At 37.5% G+C, this 19940-nt stretch overlaps 1 protein-coding gene across 1 annotated transcript in view; it reads left to right on the forward strand.

Moving 5' to 3' along the window:
- NUP58 (nucleoporin 58) overlaps positions 1-19940 on the forward strand; it is a 64457-nt gene that overhangs the window by 20763 nt on the left and 23754 nt on the right. Inside the window, exons 8-11 of the mRNA XM_036744299.1 lie at positions 359-424; positions 1228-1402; positions 15950-16029; positions 19765-19883. Coding sequence (XP_036600194.1) covers positions 359-424; positions 1228-1402; positions 15950-16029; positions 19765-19883 — 440 coding nt within the window. The remainder of the gene's footprint in view (positions 1-358; positions 425-1227; positions 1403-15949; positions 16030-19764; positions 19884-19940) is intronic.

A 19940-nucleotide genomic window follows, 5' to 3' on the forward strand; every position in this document is an offset into this window, starting at 1 on the left:
TCCCTTTTCCCAGGTTATACTTCTTGCTGGGAATTATCGAACTGGAACAGTTTTGTTAGGGTCTCTGTCATTTAAATGTTGTCAACTTAAAACCATATTAAAGCTTTCAAACTAGAAATGTAAAAGGATGTCATTTATACTGTCAGTTCCTGAAATACCTGTGTAGATTAAAAACCTTCCATACTTTTGAAAAAAATTCTTCTAGGAAAGGTACTATATAAATGGAAAGTATTGTGATAATGATCAGTACATAAACTGTTCTCTTCCATGATATTTGCCATTGTTTTACCTGTCTTTGGGGAAATTTCAAGTTTCCTTTATCTTTTTAGTTAAAATAAACCTATGGTGTTTTTCTTAGGGATAGTAAAGCACTGAAGGATGAAAATCTACCTCCTGTAATTTGCCAAGATGTTGAAAATCTCCAGTAAGTATCTAATAAAATTAAAAATGTTGAACTTCAAAGATAAGCATTCAAATCCCTATTTGGATTATTATTTTATTAAGTTGAATATCTGTTTTTTTCTGAAAATTTACAGTTGGACAAAAACTTAAATACTTAAAGGAAATTTAAGCAATGTAGAATAGGAAGCAAAACATGTTTTGAGGTTTTATAGCACAAAGAGCTTTATAACCAGTTGCTCTAAACATAGGGTTTATTAATAATATACAAACCAGCCTCATAGATGAGGAATATGAGAATTCGAGCTTAGCCTTCATATTGGTTCCTGATTTGAGAAATGAAATAGCATAAGGATTGGTCCTAAGCCACTGCCTTTGCCCAGAACTTTTCAAGCCACTACGTGGCCTGGGTTAGTGAGAGTCTAGTTGTACTGTACTCTGGAGCACAAAAGGGAAGTGTCAGACTTTAACAAATGCTCCAATTTTGAGTAAGTAGACTCTAGCAACCTTGGAATACACTAGTAATGAGTAAGTCAGAGTAGGTTAGATGTAGTGGTTGGTAAGTTGGTTGTTTTTTTCTTGGTGCCAGGGGGTGTATTTAACTAGTCATCTTATCCATCTGGCTCTTTCCCTCTACCTCCTGGGGGAAGGGGCCCAGGTGGGTAGACTGCATTGAGTGTATTTCTGCAATAGGACATACACATTTTAGGTCGGTCTTTTTAGTATATTATTTAGTATATTTCTGACATGTTAGTCAGCCTTTTAGTTTTGATTGTAGTTGGTTTAGAAAATGGTTTTTAAAAGTACATTTTCTTGAAACTTTTGCAGGAAATTTGTGAAGGAACAAAAACAGGTTCAAGAAGAAATTAGTCGAATGTCTTCTAAAGCAATGCTTAAAGTCCAAGAGGATATTAAAGCCCTGAAACAGCTTCTCTCATTGGCTGCCAGTGGATTACAGAGAAATACTCTCAATATTGACAAATTGAAAATAGAAACTGCTCAGGTATTGCATAGTCATTTTAAAATGATACTACTTAATTGAAACATTATGAACTAGAATGCCATCTGTCTTCATTGGTCAGAGTAAGAACTACATAAACTGTTGAATCATAATGATGCATGGTGGAAAAATAAGTAGCCATAGATTTAGTCTTTTAGTAACTCGAGTCTTCCAGAATCATTTAATTCGCAGTTGACAGGAGATACATTTTAACTGATGTATTTTCTGTATTTAGAATTGGATAAGACCTTAGAAGTCATCTTATCCAACACCTTCATTTTACACATGATGAAACTGAGGCCCAAAGAGGTGGTATAGTTTATGCAAGATCACATCAGCAAAAAGAAGCATATTTGGCACTTGAAACCAAGCTGTCTGCTCCAAAACCAGTGTGGTTTTTATTTTTTTTTTTAACTATACCGTGTTCCCTCACTTTACATTTTATGAAAGAGAGATAGGATTTATTTAACTATGATTCAAAAATAATACCTACCTGATCCTCTTCCTGTGTTGGCGGCAGATTCCACATGAGTGAGAGAAAAGTAATAGGTTGTTCAGTAGTGTCTGACTCCTCATGACACCATGGACCATTATTTTGTCCATGGAGTTTTCTTGGCATAGATTCTGGAGTGGTTTGCTATTTCTTTCTCCGGTGGATAATTAAAACAAACAGGGTTAAGTGACTTGCTCAGGGTCACACACTTGTAAGTGTCTGGTTTTGAACTCAGATCTTCCTGATTCTCGGACCAACGCTTTATACACTAAGCCATCTAGCTGCCTCCTGTGTTAGGTGATTAGTTTGATCTGTTATGTCACAATATTACAAGGTGTATTTGTAGAATGTTATCTATTCATGGCAATCTAAATTCTTCCCAAAATGTTACGTGGTTCTTTTGCTTAAGAAACATGTAATCTTGTAAGGAAGCTATGTGGTTTAGTGGATAGAGTGCTGGATTTGGAGTCATTAAAACCTGGGTTCAAAACTTAACTTGGACCCTAGGCAAATCACTTAATCTCTCTGGGCCTATTTACTTTTTTAATGAATGAAGGAGCCCCTTCCAGCTCTAAATCTGTTAATCTGTTATCATATAAAATTAGCTCATATAAATATGATACTGTTTATATTCAATCTGCACCTTCAAATGTTCATGTATGTCTTTAAACCATATAATTATCAAGCACTATTTGTGATAAATCTATTAGAAATTAAAATCCTGTAGGATTTTGTTAGGTTGTGGTTAGGTTCCTGGTTAGGTTCTTGTAGGTTATGTTAGGAACATAACATTCAACTTCTAAAGTCTTAATGTGCTTTCAGGGGATTATGAGATATGATGTCCACTTCTGAGTTCTATAATGCCCATTTCAGCTTCTGTGACAGCTGCTAGTAAATCACTTAACACCACAGAAGCCTCAGCATTTGCCCTCCTGTTATTCTTCTCCCAGTCATACCTTCCCTGACACCAGATATTGACTTTTGCAATTTACAAGAAATGGTATTTATGCTGAAGCTGAGAAGCCCATGTATTTGAGAAAAGTTATCCAAAGACACTAGGAAAAGGAATTTGTGGATGGGGGTAGGGATAGTCATAAGGAAGAGATGTCTTAAGAGGCAAATTGGAAAGAGTTAGAGATAAGTGATTTACCCCTAGTAGAGTCAGGCTTCTAATACAGTTTAAATCATTTTATAAATCTACAAGTCTATGGAATGGCCATGGTTTTTTGGAATGGGACCTGAGAAAAATGAGCACATTGTTAGAATTATAATGACAGTCTAAAATAATTTCAACAAAATTTTGTAGCCCTTCACTTTTAAGTGATGTAGGGAAGGTAGAATTTATTATGGCTGGCCTATATTGGACCCATTGTAAGGAATTCAGGGTACTGAAAAGGCCTTATTAGTGGTTTTTTTTTTTCTACAAGGCATTCATATAACAGGAACTTCTGAGGATAGCATTGTATTATGAAACAGTATAGTAAAAATGTGTGTGAGGGAAAGAAGTAATGTAAATAGGATTGTATATTATGCAGAAATTCAGAAACTATAGATGAGAAAGCATAGTGGCAGCAAGCATTTGAGTGAAGGTCAACATGGGTGATTGTCATTGGAGTAATTAGATCACCTGGGCGAGAAAATAAGGAGTTTGGGAAGGAGATCACAGGCTTAGTACAGAGTCACGCTATCGTAGTGATAGAAGACTTCAGTTATCTGCACATCCATAGCTTACTTTTTGTGCCAAAAGCCGTGGAACTAATTATTTCTTGACTTGAATTGATGATAACTTTGTCTTTCAAAAGATAGAACTAAGAAAGGGAAATTTTATTCTGGATTTAACTCTTTCCAAAAAAGAACCAGCTGCTAGAGTAGAAATGTTAGGAAGCTTTGGAGGAAATGACCACATCATCTTAGAACTTATGGAGAAGAGAAAAGCTGATAATAATCTTACATACTATGTAGATTTGAGAACATATTTCAGAGTTTCTAAAGAAAGGCGAGGTAGTATCCTATGAGCTAAAAATTTCTGAGGGAAATCACCCTGAGAAAAATGGGAATTTTTCAAGAATTAAATTATTTAGATACAAAGAAACAGTTCTGAGAAAGAACAAAAAGATACCTTTTCTGAAAACATTGATATTCATGCAGAGAGAATTGCTTATCTACATACCCTTCCTTAAAGGAGCTTACATTCTGATTGGGAGAGATACCAAATGTTTGAAGATACACTTGTGGAGCAGATAACAAGGCCTGGTGATATAGCAGCCCCAGTTGTGGGGTAAATGATAATAAAGTGATGTACATGTGGTCAGATGTTATTTTGCTTTTATTTTCACTGCTAGAGGGAGTGTGGTATAGAGGGCAGAGAACTTGCCTGGAAGCCAGGAAGACCTAGTTTCAGGTTCTTCCTCTGACACATATTGGCTCTGCTAGCCCAGGCAAGTTGTTTAATCTGTCAGTGGTTTAGGCAACTCTTTTAAGACTTTAAGTTGCAGAGAAGTTTCTGACCTACATTTTGGAGAGAGTTTACTCATCTGCGAATTTTCTATACCAGTGAAGTCATGTTCCTCCTATCCTTTCCTATCCTGACATGCAGAATGATGCTTTTGCTAGGAAGGACATAATAAAAATGGCTAATAGAGAGTTGATACCCAAAATAAATAGATAGTAAGAAAGGATTGTCACTTGGAGCAGAGTAAGCACCTCTTAGGTTGTCTAAAGAACTGGCAGAAGTTTTGACTGAGTTCTAGTTCACTGAGAGGGAATTGGAGAATGGAATCTATTTTCCTAGTTCTAAAAATAGGAAGGAGACAAGAGTGCAAATTTTAGGCAAATGAACATGACTTGAACTCCTGGCTAAGCTCCAGAATATTTCATTAAAGAATTGGCTAATGAATGTTTAGATAAGGAAATGATCAGTTAGTAAGCATTCATAAAGTGCCTGCTCTGCTTCAAGAGCTTAGTTTACTAATACAGCAGTAGATAGTCTCTTCTTTTAAGGTGTTTACATTAGATGATATGAAATAGTTAGAAAGCATTAGCAGAGCTTCCTTAAGAGCAGGTCTTGCTTGACTAACCTAATTTACTTTTTTGATAGGGTTATTACACCAGAGAGTCACTGGGACTGGCAGCCAAAGTAAGAAGTCAGTTTAGAATATAAATTATTTTGTGAAATCGTCTAAAAATGGATAAAAGAAACCTTTGAGCAGCATCATGTCATAAAACAGAGAATCAGTGGAAGGTTAAAACCAGCTTGAAAAAAGCTTGGTGAGATATCCAGACAAGCAAAATATTTTTGAGAGTATTGAAGGACAATAGCAAACAAAAGAAAAAATAGAGAAGTGGAAAAGATCTGTAAATATTTTAATAATAAACTGTTTCCAGTTTTAAGGACAGGAGATCAACTGCACTTGGCATCTGACATCTTGTTCCCACCCATGCTTGTTATAGGGGAGGCAAAAATGCTACTAGACAGAGCAGAGATGGGAGATGCAGCTGGATTTGGACCAGGTATACTTCCAGGATTTCTCTGCAGCAAGTTACATAGTTGTGAGAGTATTGAGGGATAGTAGAGAGAGGGAGAAGATACCAAAGGTTTGACAAAGAAACTCAACTTTTACTAATACCGAAATAAAGCATCTGAGATAACATTGACAACCACTAGCCTCTATGTCTTCTTTTCTGGCTAGATAAGATTCTTGGGAGAATCATCTCCACTTAGGCTTTCACATCTTTACCATCACATATTTGACTGAAAGATGTATTGAATACATGTTCCCACTGTGTTTAATGTTTATTCATTATAAAAAAGCGTTTGATTTAGTAGGGTAAGACATTACCTTCATGCTGCAATCTATTTGTAGCAATCTATAAATCTTTCCCAAAATTTAAATAGTTTCTTTTGCATAAGAAATTTGTGTAATTTTGTGAGGAATTAATGTGACATAGTAAATAGAGTGCTGGACTTGGAGTCAAGACCCGAGTTTAGAACCTGCCTCAGACACATAATTGTATATATTATTAACCCTAGGCGAGTCCTTTGACCTTTCTGGGACTCGTTTGTACATCACAGTCACTCAAGATTTCTTGAAAGATGTCAACCAGAGATTGTACAACCTTGTACAATGACCTGATCATAAATGTGATGAGGTATAAAGTAGGGAGATGTATTCTCCACTGCAAAGAAGAAATCCTTCACAGACTTTAACTAGTAGAAGGATTCTCTGTGGGTGCTTTTGTCCCCTGCATGTTCCAATTCGTGGATGACTATGATGGTTGCATTAAGCCCCAGAACATTGCAGAGCCTCCTGGATGACATCCTTACAATTCAAAAGGTCTGCTCAACCACACAGGAAAACTAAGTGGATGAAGAATGTCCTGCCTAGATTATGACAAACTGTTGGATAGACAACCCATAAAGGTTGTCCATCATTTTGTATATCGGGGACACAGTACAAATGGACATCAAGTCGGGTTCAAAGAAAGAGGAGGAGAAAAGTTTGCATTGTCTCAAGGAAGTTGCAAGGAACTTTAATGACCACAAACCTCTCCCAGAAACAAAGGTGCTGTTTAATACCAGTGCTGTATATGGGTCTGAGGCATGCAACACGACAGTTTCTGAAAAAATTCATAGTAAATGTTATATAGAGACTTTGGAGAGATGTGTGGTAATATAACCGATGGGGAACTTTGAAGAACAGGAGTAAAAAAAAATCAGATAAACGTATAACAGAAAAAGGTGCCCTGGTCATATGTGAAAAAGAGGAATGACAGGTAGATAGTTCTGTTTTACACAGGATGTCAAGAGGAAGTGAGGAAGGCCTCCAGCAGGTTGAGTGAATTCCCCAGGGTGAACTTATGGAAGGGCATGGAGAAGGTATACCCAAGATGGGTAAATGTAAATAGGTTATGATTTACAACATTGGAAGGAGTATCCAGATTTATGATATGCATTTGATTACTGGATTGGTAAACCAGAGGCATGCTTTAGATATAGTTTACCTAGATCAGGGCTGTCTAAAATACAGCCCGCGGGCCGCATGTGGCCCACAGTGCGATCTTATGCAGCCCACCTGTGGGCTTTAATTTTCACGAGCGAAAAAATAAAATAATAATTTGCATGGAAGGCACATTTTCTTTGGTGTTTTTAAGCAGTTTTATGGATGGAACCCATCGCATGGAATTTTCAGTCAATCTGTGGGATGCATTCTGTCTGTATGATGCAGACTAATCAGTGTGCACCTACCTTTATACTGTTGCATTGTCACTTTGTTGTTTTGTGTTTGCTTTCATGCTTTGCACCTTTGCCTGTTGTATTGATGACATGTGTTCCCCCACTTTCTATTAGTGTACTGTATTTTTTTATTCTGGGTGAGGCCCTTGAATAATTATTTTATTTTAACGTGACCCTAAGATAACCTAAGGTTGGACAGCCCTGACCGAGATATTAGTAAACTTTTGACGAAAATATCTTCACACTAGTCTGATGGAGAAGATGGATAAATATGGGCTAAACAATAGTTTAATTAAATGAATTCATAATTCATTGAACAGCCAGATTCAAAAAGTAATTACAAATTATTACAGATTATTTATTGTCAATTTTAGAAGGTCTTTGGTGGATTGTCTCAGGGTTTGTGCTTGGTCTTATGTTGTTTAACATTTTTGTTAAAGCTGACACAGTTGTCACACTGTATGACAAGATTCAAAAAGATCTCGACAAGCTAGTCTCTCTCCACAGCTTCAGTACTGTATCACCAGCTAATTATTAGACATTTCAAATTCCATGTCTCAGAGACATCTAAAGCTCAAAATGTCCAAATCAGAATCTTTCCCTATGAACCCACTTCTCTTCTGAATTTATTTCTATTGAGGATACTACTGTTATGCTTCACTTTTGCAGTTGTGTTGTTTTCACTGTCTCTCCTATCCAGGCAGTTGCCAATCTTGTTATTTCTCCACAATCTGTTTTTATCCATCCCCTTCTCTCTACTCTTGTGACCACGCCCCCAGTTGGATTATCTTCTCATTTCTCATCTGGTCCATCCTAATTGCAACCTGCTGGCTTATTGGAGAGAGTTTGGCTTTAGAGTGAGGAAAATCTCAATTTGAGTTCTGCCTTGAACACTTATTAGGTCTGTCATCCTGGGCCGTTTACTTAATCTCTCTCAGCCTTAGTTTCCGCATCTGTAAAATGGGAATGATAATAGCATCTGCCTCATAAGATTGTTGAGAAGGTCAAATGAGATCGCACATAAAGTGCTTTGCAAATCTTTTTTTTTTTAATTTAAATTTATTTATTTAACATATTTGGTTTTCAGCATTGATTTTCACAACAGTTTGAATTACAAATTTTCTCCCCATTTCTACCCTCCCCCCCACTCCAAGATGGCATATATTCTGGTTGCCCTGTTCCCCAGTCAGCCCTCCCCTCTATCACCCCCCTCCCCTCTCATCCCCTTTTCCCTTCCTTTCTTGTAGGGCAAGATAAATTTCTACGCCCCATTGCCTGTGTATCTTATTTTTTAGTTGCATGCCAAAAACTTTTTTTTTTTGAACGTCTGATTTTAAAACTTTGAGTTCCAAATTCTCTCCCCTCTTCCCTTCCCACCCACCCTCCCTAAGAAGTCGAGCAATTCAACCTAGGCCACACATGTATCATTATGTATAACCCTTCCACAATACTCATGTTGTGAAAGGCTAACTACATTTTGCTCCTTCCCAACCCATCCCGCTTTGTTGAATTTTCTCCCTTGACCCTGTCCCCTTTCCAAAGTGTTTGTTTTGATTACCTCCACCCCCATCTGCCCTCCCCTGCATCATCCCCCCCCCTTTATTTTTTTTTATCTTCCTCCCTCTTCTTTCCTGTGGGGTAAGATACCCAACTGAGTATGTATGGTATTCCCTCCTCAGGCCAAATCTGATGAGAGCAAGGTTCACTCATTCCCCCCTCACCTGCCCTCTCCCCTCCTCCCCCAGAACTGCTTCCTCTTGCCACCTTTATGCGAGATAATCCACCCCATTCTATCTCTCCCTATCTCCCTCTCTCAGTATGTTGCTCTCTCATCCCTTAATTTCATTTTATTTCTTTTAGATATCTTCCCTTCATCCTCAACTTACCCTGTGTCTGCTCTCTCTCTTTTACATATATATATATACACATATAAACACACACATATATATATATATACACATACATATACACATAGATATATACATACATACACATTCACATATATATACATAAACATATATATATATATGCATATTCCCTTCAACTACCCTAATACTGAGGTCTCATGAATCATACACATCATCTTTCCAGTTCAACTTTAGTAAGTCCCTTGCAATTTCCGTTTCTTGATTACCTTTTCATGCTTCTCTTGATTCTTGTGTTTGAAAGTCAAATTTTCTATTCAGTTCTGGTCTTTTCACTGAGAAAGCTTGAAAGTCCTCTACTTTATAGAAAGTCCATATTTTGCCTTGGAACATGATACTCAATTTGCTGGGTAGGTGATTCTAGGTTTTAGTCCTATCTCCATTGACCTCCGGAATATCATATTCTAAGCCCTTCGATCTCTTAATGTAGAAGCTGCCAGATCTTGGGTTATTCTGATTGGGTTTCCACAATACTCAAATTGTTTCTTTCTGGCTGCTTGCAGTATTTTCTCCTTGATCTGGGAGCTCTGGAATTTGGCGACAATATTCCTAGGAGATTTCTTTTTGGGATCTATTTGAGGAGGCGATCGGTGGATTCTTTCAATTTCTATTTTGCCCTGTGGCTCTAGAATATCAGGGCAGTTCTCCTTGATGATTTCTTGAAAGATGATATCTAGGCTCTTTTTTTGATCATGGCTTTCAGGTAGTCCAATAATTTTTAAATTATCTCTCCTGGATCTATTTTCCAGGCCAGTGGTTTTTCCAATGAGATATTTCACATTGTCTTCCATTTTTTCATTCCTTTGGTTCTGTTTTATAATATCCTGATTTCTCATAAAGTCACTAGCTTCCACTTGCTCCAGTCTAATTTTTAAAGTAGTATTTTCTTCAGTGGTCTTTTGGACCTCCTTTTCCATTTGGGTAATTCTGCCTTTCAAGGCATTCTTCTCCTCATTGGCTTTTTGGAGCTCTTTTACCATTTGAGTTAGTCTGTTTTTTAAGGTGTTGTTTTCTTCAGTGTATTTTTCAGTATTTTTTTGAGTCTCCTTTAGCAAGTCATTGACTTGTTTTTCATAGTTTTCTCGCATCCTTCTCATTTCTCTTCCCAATTTTTCCTCTACTTCTCTAACTTGCTTTTCCAAATCCTTTTTGAGTTCTTCTATGGCCTGGGGCCAGCTCATGTTTTTCTTGGAGGCTTTTGTTGTAGGCTCTATGACTTTGTTGTCTTCTTTAGGCTGTATGTTTTGGTCTTCTTTGTCACCAAAGAAAGAATCCAAAGTCTGAGACTGAATCTGGGCGCGTTTTCGCTGCCTGGCCATATTCCCAACCAACTAACTTGACCCTTGAGTTTTTCAGTGGGGTATGACTGCTTGTAGACTAACGAGTTCTATGTTCCACGTTTTGGGGGGAGGTGCCAGTTCTGTCAGAGCTGCACTCCTCCTTCCCCAAGAACCCCCAGCCCGGGCTGGGCTTAGATCTTCAGCAGGCTGTGCACTCCTGCTCTGATCTGCCACTTAATTCCTCCCACCAGGTGGGCCTGGGGCCAGAAGCAGCTGCAACTGTAGCTGCCCCACCTCCGCTGCCCCCGGGGCTGGAAGCCAAACCGCGAACTCCTTCAACTCGCGCAGCTTTTCCCACTAACCTTCTCTGCAGTCTTTGGTGTTTGTGGGTCGAGGGGTCTGGTAACTGCTGCAGCTCACATATTCAGGGCGCTAGGGGCCCCATCCGCCCGATTCCAAGTTTGGTTGTTCCACACGCTCCACTCTGTTCCCAGCTCCCAGCTCCGTGTGGAATAGACCTCACCCAGAGACCATCCAGGCTGTCCTGGGCTGGAGCCCTGCTTCCCTCTGCTGTTCTGTGGGTTCTGCCGTTCTAGAATTGGTTCAGAGCCATTTTTTATAGGTTTTTGGAGGGACTCTGTACGGAGCTCACTCTAGTCCCTGCTTACCAGCCGCCATCTTCGCTTTGCAAATCTTAAAGTGCTATATAAATGCTAAGTTTTGGCCCGTTCCCTTTTATTCTCTTCACAGCTGACAAAGTGACTTTACTAAAGTGCAGGTCTGAATATGTTACTCCTCTATTCAGTAAGTTCCAGTGGCTTACCTATCACCTCTGAGATCAAATATGCACTCCTTTGGTTGATGTTGAAAATTATTTAAACACTGACTCTAACTTAACTTTTCCAGCCTTAATACACATTGCTGTCCTTCACGTGTTCCATAGTCTAGCCAAACTGGCCTTCTTAACATTCCTCATAAATGACTTTCCATCTCCTCTGTGTCTTTGCGTGGCTCTCTCTCATATCTGGAGTGCTCATTCTCCTCATTTCCCCCTTCCTATTTTCCTTCAAGACATATATCAACAGAAATAAGTTTAGAAAACAAAAGAACCAGGACTTATTGGAATTACCATATTAAATTTATTTTATATTCATAATAATGATTCATAGTTTCATATATAATTTCCTTTTGATTCTTTGTATGTGGAAATAAATAAATCATTATGTTTGTTGGTATCTGTCCAGTTCCTAATAAAAAATGTTTTTAAAGATGTGGCCCAATGCTACCTTTTACATGAAGCTTTTCCTGATCATCCATGTTCCTAGTACCTCCTCCATCCAAATAGCTGTGTATCTGTTTTGCAGATACCTGTAATATTTAATTTTGACTCCCCTTGTAGAATGTAAGCTTTTGAGGGCAGGTAGACTATTTGGCTTTTTGTCATAAAGTCTTCGGTAACTGGCACATAGCAGGAGCTTAATAAATACTTGTTTATTGATTGTGATAGATCCTTGAGTTCAGTTGAGTAAGATGAAATTGAATAAGGATACATATAAAGTTTTACACGTGGGTTCACACTTCACAAGTGTAATATGAGGAAGGCTTAGGTAAGTCTATATGAAAAAGACCTAGGGTTTTTTAAAATAAAAGAAATTATTATTGAGGGGTGTGTGTGTGTGTGTGTGTGTGTGTGTGTGTGTGTGTATGTATTTTTTACATTGCCTAAATTTCCCCATGTAGCTTTCTCCCTCCTTTTTACCAAAGAGCCATTCCACATAATGAAAAAAGAAAAAGGAAGGAGGGGGATAATAAATAAAACTAATCAATACCTAGAAAAAAAGTAGTCATTTTTTTCATATGACTATAGCTATCTTTAATTTCTGACTTTGGAAACTTCCTGTTCATATCCTTTGATACTGGTAATTTGGTTTTCTTTTCTTTTTTTTTTTTTTCAATCAAATTAACCAAAGGTTTGTCTATTTTATTGTTTTTTTTTTTTCACAAAACCAGCTCTTTTACTTATTAGTTCAATAATTTTCTTCATTTCAATTTTATTAATTTTCCCTTCAGTTTTCAGAATTTCTAATTTGTTATTTAATTGAAGATTTTTAATTTGTTCTTTTTCTAGCTTTTTTAGTTGTATTCCCAATTTATTGATCTCTTTCTCTATTTTATTCATGTAAGCATTTGGAGATAAAATTTCCCCTAAGAACTATTTTGGCTGCATCCTATATGTTGTTTCATTATTGTCATTCTCTTGGATGAAGTTATTGATTGTTTCTATGATTTGTTGTTTAACCCTCTCATTCTTTAGGATTAAATTATTTACGTTCCAATTAATTTTTAGTCTATCTTCTATGGCCCTTTATTACATGTAATTTTTACTGCCTCATGGTCTGAAAAGGACACATTTAATATTTCTGCGTTTCTGCATTGGATTGTGAGGCTTTTATGTCCTAGTACATGGTCAGTTTTTGCATAGGTGTCATGTACCGCTGAGAAAAAGTATATTCCTTTCTATCCCCATTCAGTTTTCTCCAGAGGTTCTACTATATCTGACTTTTCTAAGATTCTATTCACCTCTTTAATTTCTTTCTTGTTTAGTTTGTGGTTAGATTTATCTAGTTCTGAGAGGTGGAGGTTGAGGTCCCCCACTAGAATAGTTTTGCTGTCTATTTCTTTCTGTAACTCCCTGTAATTCCTCTAAGAATTTGGATGCTATACCACTTGGTGCATATATGTTTAGTATTGTTATTTCTTCATTGTCTATAGTGCCTTTTAGCAGGATGTAGTTTCCTTCCTTATCTCTCTTAATCAGATCTGTTTTTTGCTTTTGCTTTGACTGAGATCAGGATTGCTACCCCTGCTCTTTTTTTTTTACTTCAATTGAAGCATAATATGTTCTGCTCCAGCCTTTTAGCTTTACTCTGTGTGCATCTCTCTGCTTCAGATGTGTTTCTCGTAAACAACATATTGTAAGATTATGGTTTTTAATCTACTCTGCTGTCTGCTTCTGTTTTATTGGAGAGCTCATCCTATTCACATTCAGGGTTATGATTACTAACTATGTCATTCTTTCTATCCTATTCCCTCCCCCTCCCCCATCCCGTTTATGTTTTTCTCTCTTCTTTCTCCTTTTTTCTCCTCATCTGTATTTTGCTTTTGACCACCGCTTCCTTCAGTCTGCCCTCTGTTCTATCAGCCCACCTCCCTTTTCTCTCCCCTTTCTCCTACCTCTTCACTCCCTTTTATTAACCCCCTCCCTTTTCTTCCCCCTTTCTCCTTCTACTTCCTACAGGGTAAGATATATTTCTATACCCACTTGAGTGTGTATAATATTCCCTCTTTGCCTCTTTGAGCCAAATCCAATGAGAGTAAGATTCAAACAAGACATACTTCTCTCCTTTCTTTCCCTCTACTCTTGTAAGTCTTTACGCCATTTCATGTGATGTAATTTACCCTTTTCTTCCTCCTCTTTTCCTAGTACAATCTTTTTTCACTCCTTAATTATTTTTTATCATCACGTCAAAGTCAACTTATATCCACACCATCTGTCTATGTGTTCTAAATGTCATAAGAAAGATGCAGTTCTTAAGAGTTATAAGTATCTTCCCATGTAAGTATGTAAACAGTTTAACCTTATTGAATAACATGTTTTTTTTCTTTTCCTGTTTACCTTTTTATGCTTCTCTTGAGTCTTGTATTTGGAGATTAAATTTTCTGTTACATTCTGGATTTTTCATCAGGAAAATTTGGAAGTCCACTCTTTCATTGAATATCTATCTCCTCCCCTGAAAGATTATGCTCAGTTTTGCTGGGTAGTTGATCCTTAGTTGTAATCTAAGCTCCTTTGCCTTATGGAATATCATATTCCTCGCACTCCAGTCTTTTAATGTAGAAGCTTCAAGGTCCTTTGTAATCCTGACTATGTTTCCATGATACTTATATTGTTTCATTCTGGCTGCTTACAGTATTTTCTCCTTGACCTGATGATTCTGGAGTTGGGCAACAATATTCTTGGGAGTTTTCATTTTGGAATCTCTTTCAGGAGGTGATCAATGGATTCTTTCAATGACCATTTTACCCTCTGGTTCTAGGACCTCAGGGCAGTTTTGCTTGATAATTTTTTTGATCATGGCTTTCAGGTAGTGCAATAATTCTTAAATTATCTCTCCTGGATCTATTTTCCAGGTCAGTTGTTTTTCCAATGAGGTATTTTACATTTTCTTCTTGCCTGCTTGCTTGCCTGCTCTACCATCCTGGGACTCAGGATCTCCCACTGGTTTGCTGAGGTGGGACTTTCCACTGGCTTTCAGGGATGCCTCCCATCCTGGACCATGCTCCCCTTACACCAGAACTATAGGACCTTTCCTGCTGATCCCTCAAGCCTCCTGGACTAATAGAATCCTCCACCTCATTTTTCTGCTAGCTCTGCTGTTCCAGGATTTTTAGATGACCACTTTAACAGTATAATTTAGAAAGGATTCTTGTTTAGATAGCTTGGGCTATTTGAGGTTCCTTCCAGTTTGAGATTCTATGGAATAATTGAAGATAGTCTGTATTTTCTTTTTAAAAAAATTTATTTACTTTTAGTTTACAACATTCAGGTCCACAAGCTTTTGAGTTCCAAATTTTCTTTCCCTCCCTTCCCTCCTCCCCAGGATGGCATGTAATCCGATATAGGATCTACATATATATTCACATTAAAAATATTTTCACATCAATTATGTTGCACAGAAGAATTAGAACCAATGGAATGAACTACGAGGAAGAAGAAACAAAACAAAAGAGCGAGAGCAAATAGTATGCTTTGATCTGCATTCAGACTCCTTAATTCTTTCTCTGGATGTGGATAGCATTTTCCATCAAGAGTCTTTTGGAGTTGTCTTAGAACCTTGTGTTGCTGAGAAGAGCCAAGTCTACCAAAGTTAGTCATTGCACAATGTGGCTGTAACTGTGTATACTGTTCTGGTTCTGCCCTCCTCACTCAGCATCAGTTCATATAAGTCTTTTCCAGGTTTTTCTGAAGTCCTCCTGATCATCATTTCTTATAGCACAATAGTATTCCATTACATTCATATTCCACAGCTTGTTCAGCCATCAGGTGTCCCCTCAATTTCCAATTCTTTGCCACCACAAAAAGAGCTGCTATAAATATTTTTTGTACATGTGGGTCCTTTTCCGATTTGTATATCTTTGAGATACAGACCTAGAAGTGGTATTACTGGGTCAAAGGGTATGCACATTTTTATAGCCCTTTGGGTATAGCTCCAAATTACTCTCCAAAATGTTTGGATCAGTTCACAACTCCACCAAAAATGCATTAGTGTTCCAATTTTCCCACATCTTCTCCAGCATTTATAATTTTCCTGTTTTATCATGTTAGCCAATATGACAACTGCGATGTGGTACCTCAGAGTTGTTTTGATTTATATTTCTCTCATCAGCAGTGATTTAGAGCATTTTTTCATATGACTTTAGATATCTTTAATTTCTTTCTCTGGAAACTGCCTATTCATATCCTTTGACCATTTACCAATTGGAGAATGGATAGTCTGTATTTTCTATAATTATATATTACTCTAACATATATTTCCCCCTCTTTCCTTGCATCTTTAGGAGTTAAAGAATGCAGAAATTGCCTTAAGAACACAGAAAACTCCACCTGGACTTCAACATGAAAATACAGCTCCTGCAGAGTAAGTGCATGAGTTTGATATCAAAGCATCTCCCTCTGAACCAGTGTTATTTGCTTAATTCAGCAGACATTTTTGGATACTTACTATATGCAAGGCATTATGCTCATTTGCCTTTTAATGTAAGATAACAATTCTTTTCTCCTAAATGTGTTTTCCAGATAATTGAAGTCTCTTGCTTCATGTGGCAGTGCTGTAAAAATCATTGCGAGTTTTTCAGCATTACTTATTTGTAACGTGTTCGTTGAAAATCTTTCTCTAGTATGTTATTATACTTCATATACTCATTAAACAGAACAGGAAACACAATTTCTCCCTTTTTTGATGACTGAGGATCATAATTATGAATGTCCATCTTATTGTGCTTGATGATTGTATGAGGCTAAGATTTCTCACCCTTAGAGTAAATGGATATGTCTGTTCTTGGTGGATTTGGTATTCCCTTCACTATTCACGTCACTTCGGGAATCTTGTGGTGCACTTTCTCTTTTAGCAGCAGCTCGCCTTCACTCCTCAAGTTTGTCATCTCTCATTTGCTGTGGACTCTGAAGTTAACATGACCAAGGCTTGGCAACTTTGTGTTCAGTAACTGGCTACAGATCATTGTCACTCTGTTTGGGACACTCAGAAAATTGTTGTGCTTCTCTCTGTGTAGAAGATTGAGATACTTAGAATGCTGATCCTTAGAATTTGCTTTTGTAAATAGCCCTTTAAGTGCCGGTTGTTCTAATGCATTTAAAATATGATTCGGTTACCAAATTCTTTTGATTCTCCTTCAGCAGCATCTCGCATCTTTTTGCTCTTCTATTCCTACTGCTCCTGCCTTAGTACTGTAAGCCTCTTTTATTCTACCACCTCAAGTAGGACCTAGCACAGCTAGCTGGTACAGCGGATAAGAGTGCTAGGCCTGGTGTCAGGAAGACCTGAGTTCAAATGTGGCCTAGATACTCACCAGCTGTGTGACTCTTGCAAAGTCCCTTAACCTGTATCAGCCTTGGTTTCCTTAGCTGGAAAATGGGAATAATAACAGCACCTACCTCCCAGGATTGTTGTGAGGATCAAATGAGATATTTGTATTTATAAATTTTGAGTTTGTTAAATATTTGAAAGTGCTTAGCATACACATTATATACCTGGCACATAGTATATGCTTAATAAATGCTTGTTCTTTTCCCTCCCCACTGAGGCCAGTGACTATCCAAATTCTTAACACAGTGCTCCACATACAGTAGGCATTAGATAATATGTCTTGAGTAAATGAATGAATTAATAATATAGGCCATCCTGACTAGCATCTTAGATTTGTAGTAATCTAACTGCTCTTTCTACTTTCTTCCCTCTCCAAATCACCTGTCATATTTCTCTCTCAGTTTTCCATATGGAAATGTTAAATTAACTAAATGACCTCTTAGGTCTCTTCCAATGCTAAAATTTTTGTAAAGTGTCACTTTTTTACATAGAATCCTTCAGTAGTTTCCTATCGATAAAGTTAATGCAATAACATTTATTAAGCATCTAATACTTGCCAGGTAATATGCAAGGCACTAGGGAAATATAAAAATGGGAATAAGCTCAAAGAGGATGAGAGAGAAACAACATGTATATAGAAAATTAAGTGTAAGATGTGTCTTGGGGCAGGGCACTAAGAACTGTATGAGCTCTTTGTAGGAGGTGGCACTTGAGTTCAGCTTAGCAGGAAGCTGGGAATCCTATGAGGAGGCTTAAGAGCTCTTTATAGTTAGGAGAGACAGCTGGTACAGAGACACAGAAATAAAGGTGAAACATTGTAGGAAGTGTAAGGAACAGCGAGAAGGCTAATTGTGTCAGACTATAGTGTGTATGTAAAACCTATGCAATGATCCTGGTAAGGTGGGCTGCAGCCAGTTTGTAAGTGTCAGACTTAGTGTCAAAAAGGCAGTATCAGAAAGTTTTTATTTTGTTCTAGCGGTCACAGGGTACCACAGAGAGCATAAATGGAGCAGTTAGCCTTGGAAATAAGGAGAACCTCTTCCGTTGTTACAGTGGGGAAAAGGGTTACATAAAGATACAAAGGAAATGTTGAGTTAGAGAGGATCTAAGATACTGGAGCTCATGTCAGATGACCTCAGTCTATCAGAAAAGTTGAACAGGTGTCTGAGAGAATGAAAAGGGTGGGCATGTAGTTTGAAACTTGAGCACAAAAAAATTGAAATCACCAACTAAACCTGAAAAGGGATATCTATTAAAGATGGATAAAAGAAACAATCAGCAGGGTATAGGCTAGATAATGAGAATTGGTAATGGAATCCATTGGCCAGGTTTCATGATTTTTTTTCCAGTGACACGTAGTTCCCTAGACACAGGAATAACAAAACTGGTTAGAAGGATTTCGTGAGACAGTCATTGAAATGTGTAGCTAGTCATGGGATATAGGCTGTATAGAAAAGGAAATAAAGTAGATGTGAGCTTATAGTTTGGAGGAATGGAGAAGGTTTCAAGACTAGAGAGAATGATAGAGGCAGAGACCTTTTCTATCTAAAGTACAACGGGTTTCTTAAATGTTTCGTTTTCCAATTGTTAGAATATGACAAAAACTAAGCTTTTTTTTATACCTATATAGAATTGGGGGAACAACAACAGATGAGTGACTTAATTGGGTTGGGCACTACTGATATGACAGTTCTCTCCATTAATGTAGATCAGCAGATCTCTAACATAAACTCTTACAGAGTTAAATGAGGCACCAAGAGGGTAAGTGATTTGACAGTGAGGTGGCATAGAAGATAAGATTTCTGAACTTGAAGTCTGAGTTTGCATTGTCCCGTAGGTACTAGCTGTGTGACTCTGAGCTAATTATTTAACCTCTCAGCCTGTTTTCTCATGTGAAATGTGGGTAATACGTAAGACCTATTTTCCAGGATTGTTGAAGATAAAATGAGATTTGTTTTTTTAGAAAGAGCTGTAGAAATGGTAACTAGCATAATTATTACTGTTATTAGTCACACAAACAGTATGTATATGAGGTAGAACAAGTCTTTTTGACTCCAAGGCTAGTTGACTATCCACTGGCTGCCTTCTGAATATAAGAATACAAGGCCATCTTTCTTTTTTTCTATTTGATATTTAGTATGTTGGATTATTGTTTTAAAAATGAACCAGTACTTGGATAATGGTCTAAGACTACTCATATTTGATGCTAATGCTTTTGTTATTGAGATGGAAAGACATCTTAGAAATCATCTAGTGCAGTCCCTTCATTTTACAGATGAGAAAAGTAAAGGTCGGAGAGTTTTAGCGAATTGCTCGAGTCACATGGATATGTAGAGGCAGAACTGGGACTTAAACCCGCATCTAATTGTGAGTTTAGTGCTTTGTTTCACTGCACCTTGAAGCTTCTTGTTTACTTTTCATTATTGTGCTTCCAGGGTTATCGTATAGAATCATCCTTATCCTGTAGTATTACTTAAGGTAGCATTTTTTTGTGTGTGAATCTTCATTAATAAAGCAAACTCCCTCTACTAATGCAGATTGGCAACTTTTTGCAACTTATGGGCTTAAAGAGTAGCTTGGGTCACCAAACATCAATCACAGTTGGGACTTGAGTTCACATCTTTCTCTTTCTGGTTATCTTTCCATTACCCCGTGATACCATAGCATTATGATATGTTTTCTGTTAACACATAGGAAAATAAATGTCTCCCTCACCCTCCCCCCAAGATAGTATCAGTGATCTGATAATATTTAAATGCATTCATATAGCTACTTCAGAATCTTGGTTGGACAATTTGAAGTACAGCTACAGCAGTACAGACAGCAGATTGAAGAACTGGAAAATCACCTTGCCACTCAAGCAAACAATTCGCATATCACCCCACAAGGTAACATGCTCTCTATAATAATTTTTCAGTGTAGTACTTTTTTAAATTGGAAAGTGA

Source organism: Trichosurus vulpecula, chromosome 2 (genome assembly GCF_011100635.1).
Source record: "Trichosurus vulpecula isolate mTriVul1 chromosome 2, mTriVul1.pri, whole genome shotgun sequence".
Taxonomy (NCBI): Eukaryota; Metazoa; Chordata; class Mammalia; order Diprotodontia; family Phalangeridae; genus Trichosurus; species Trichosurus vulpecula.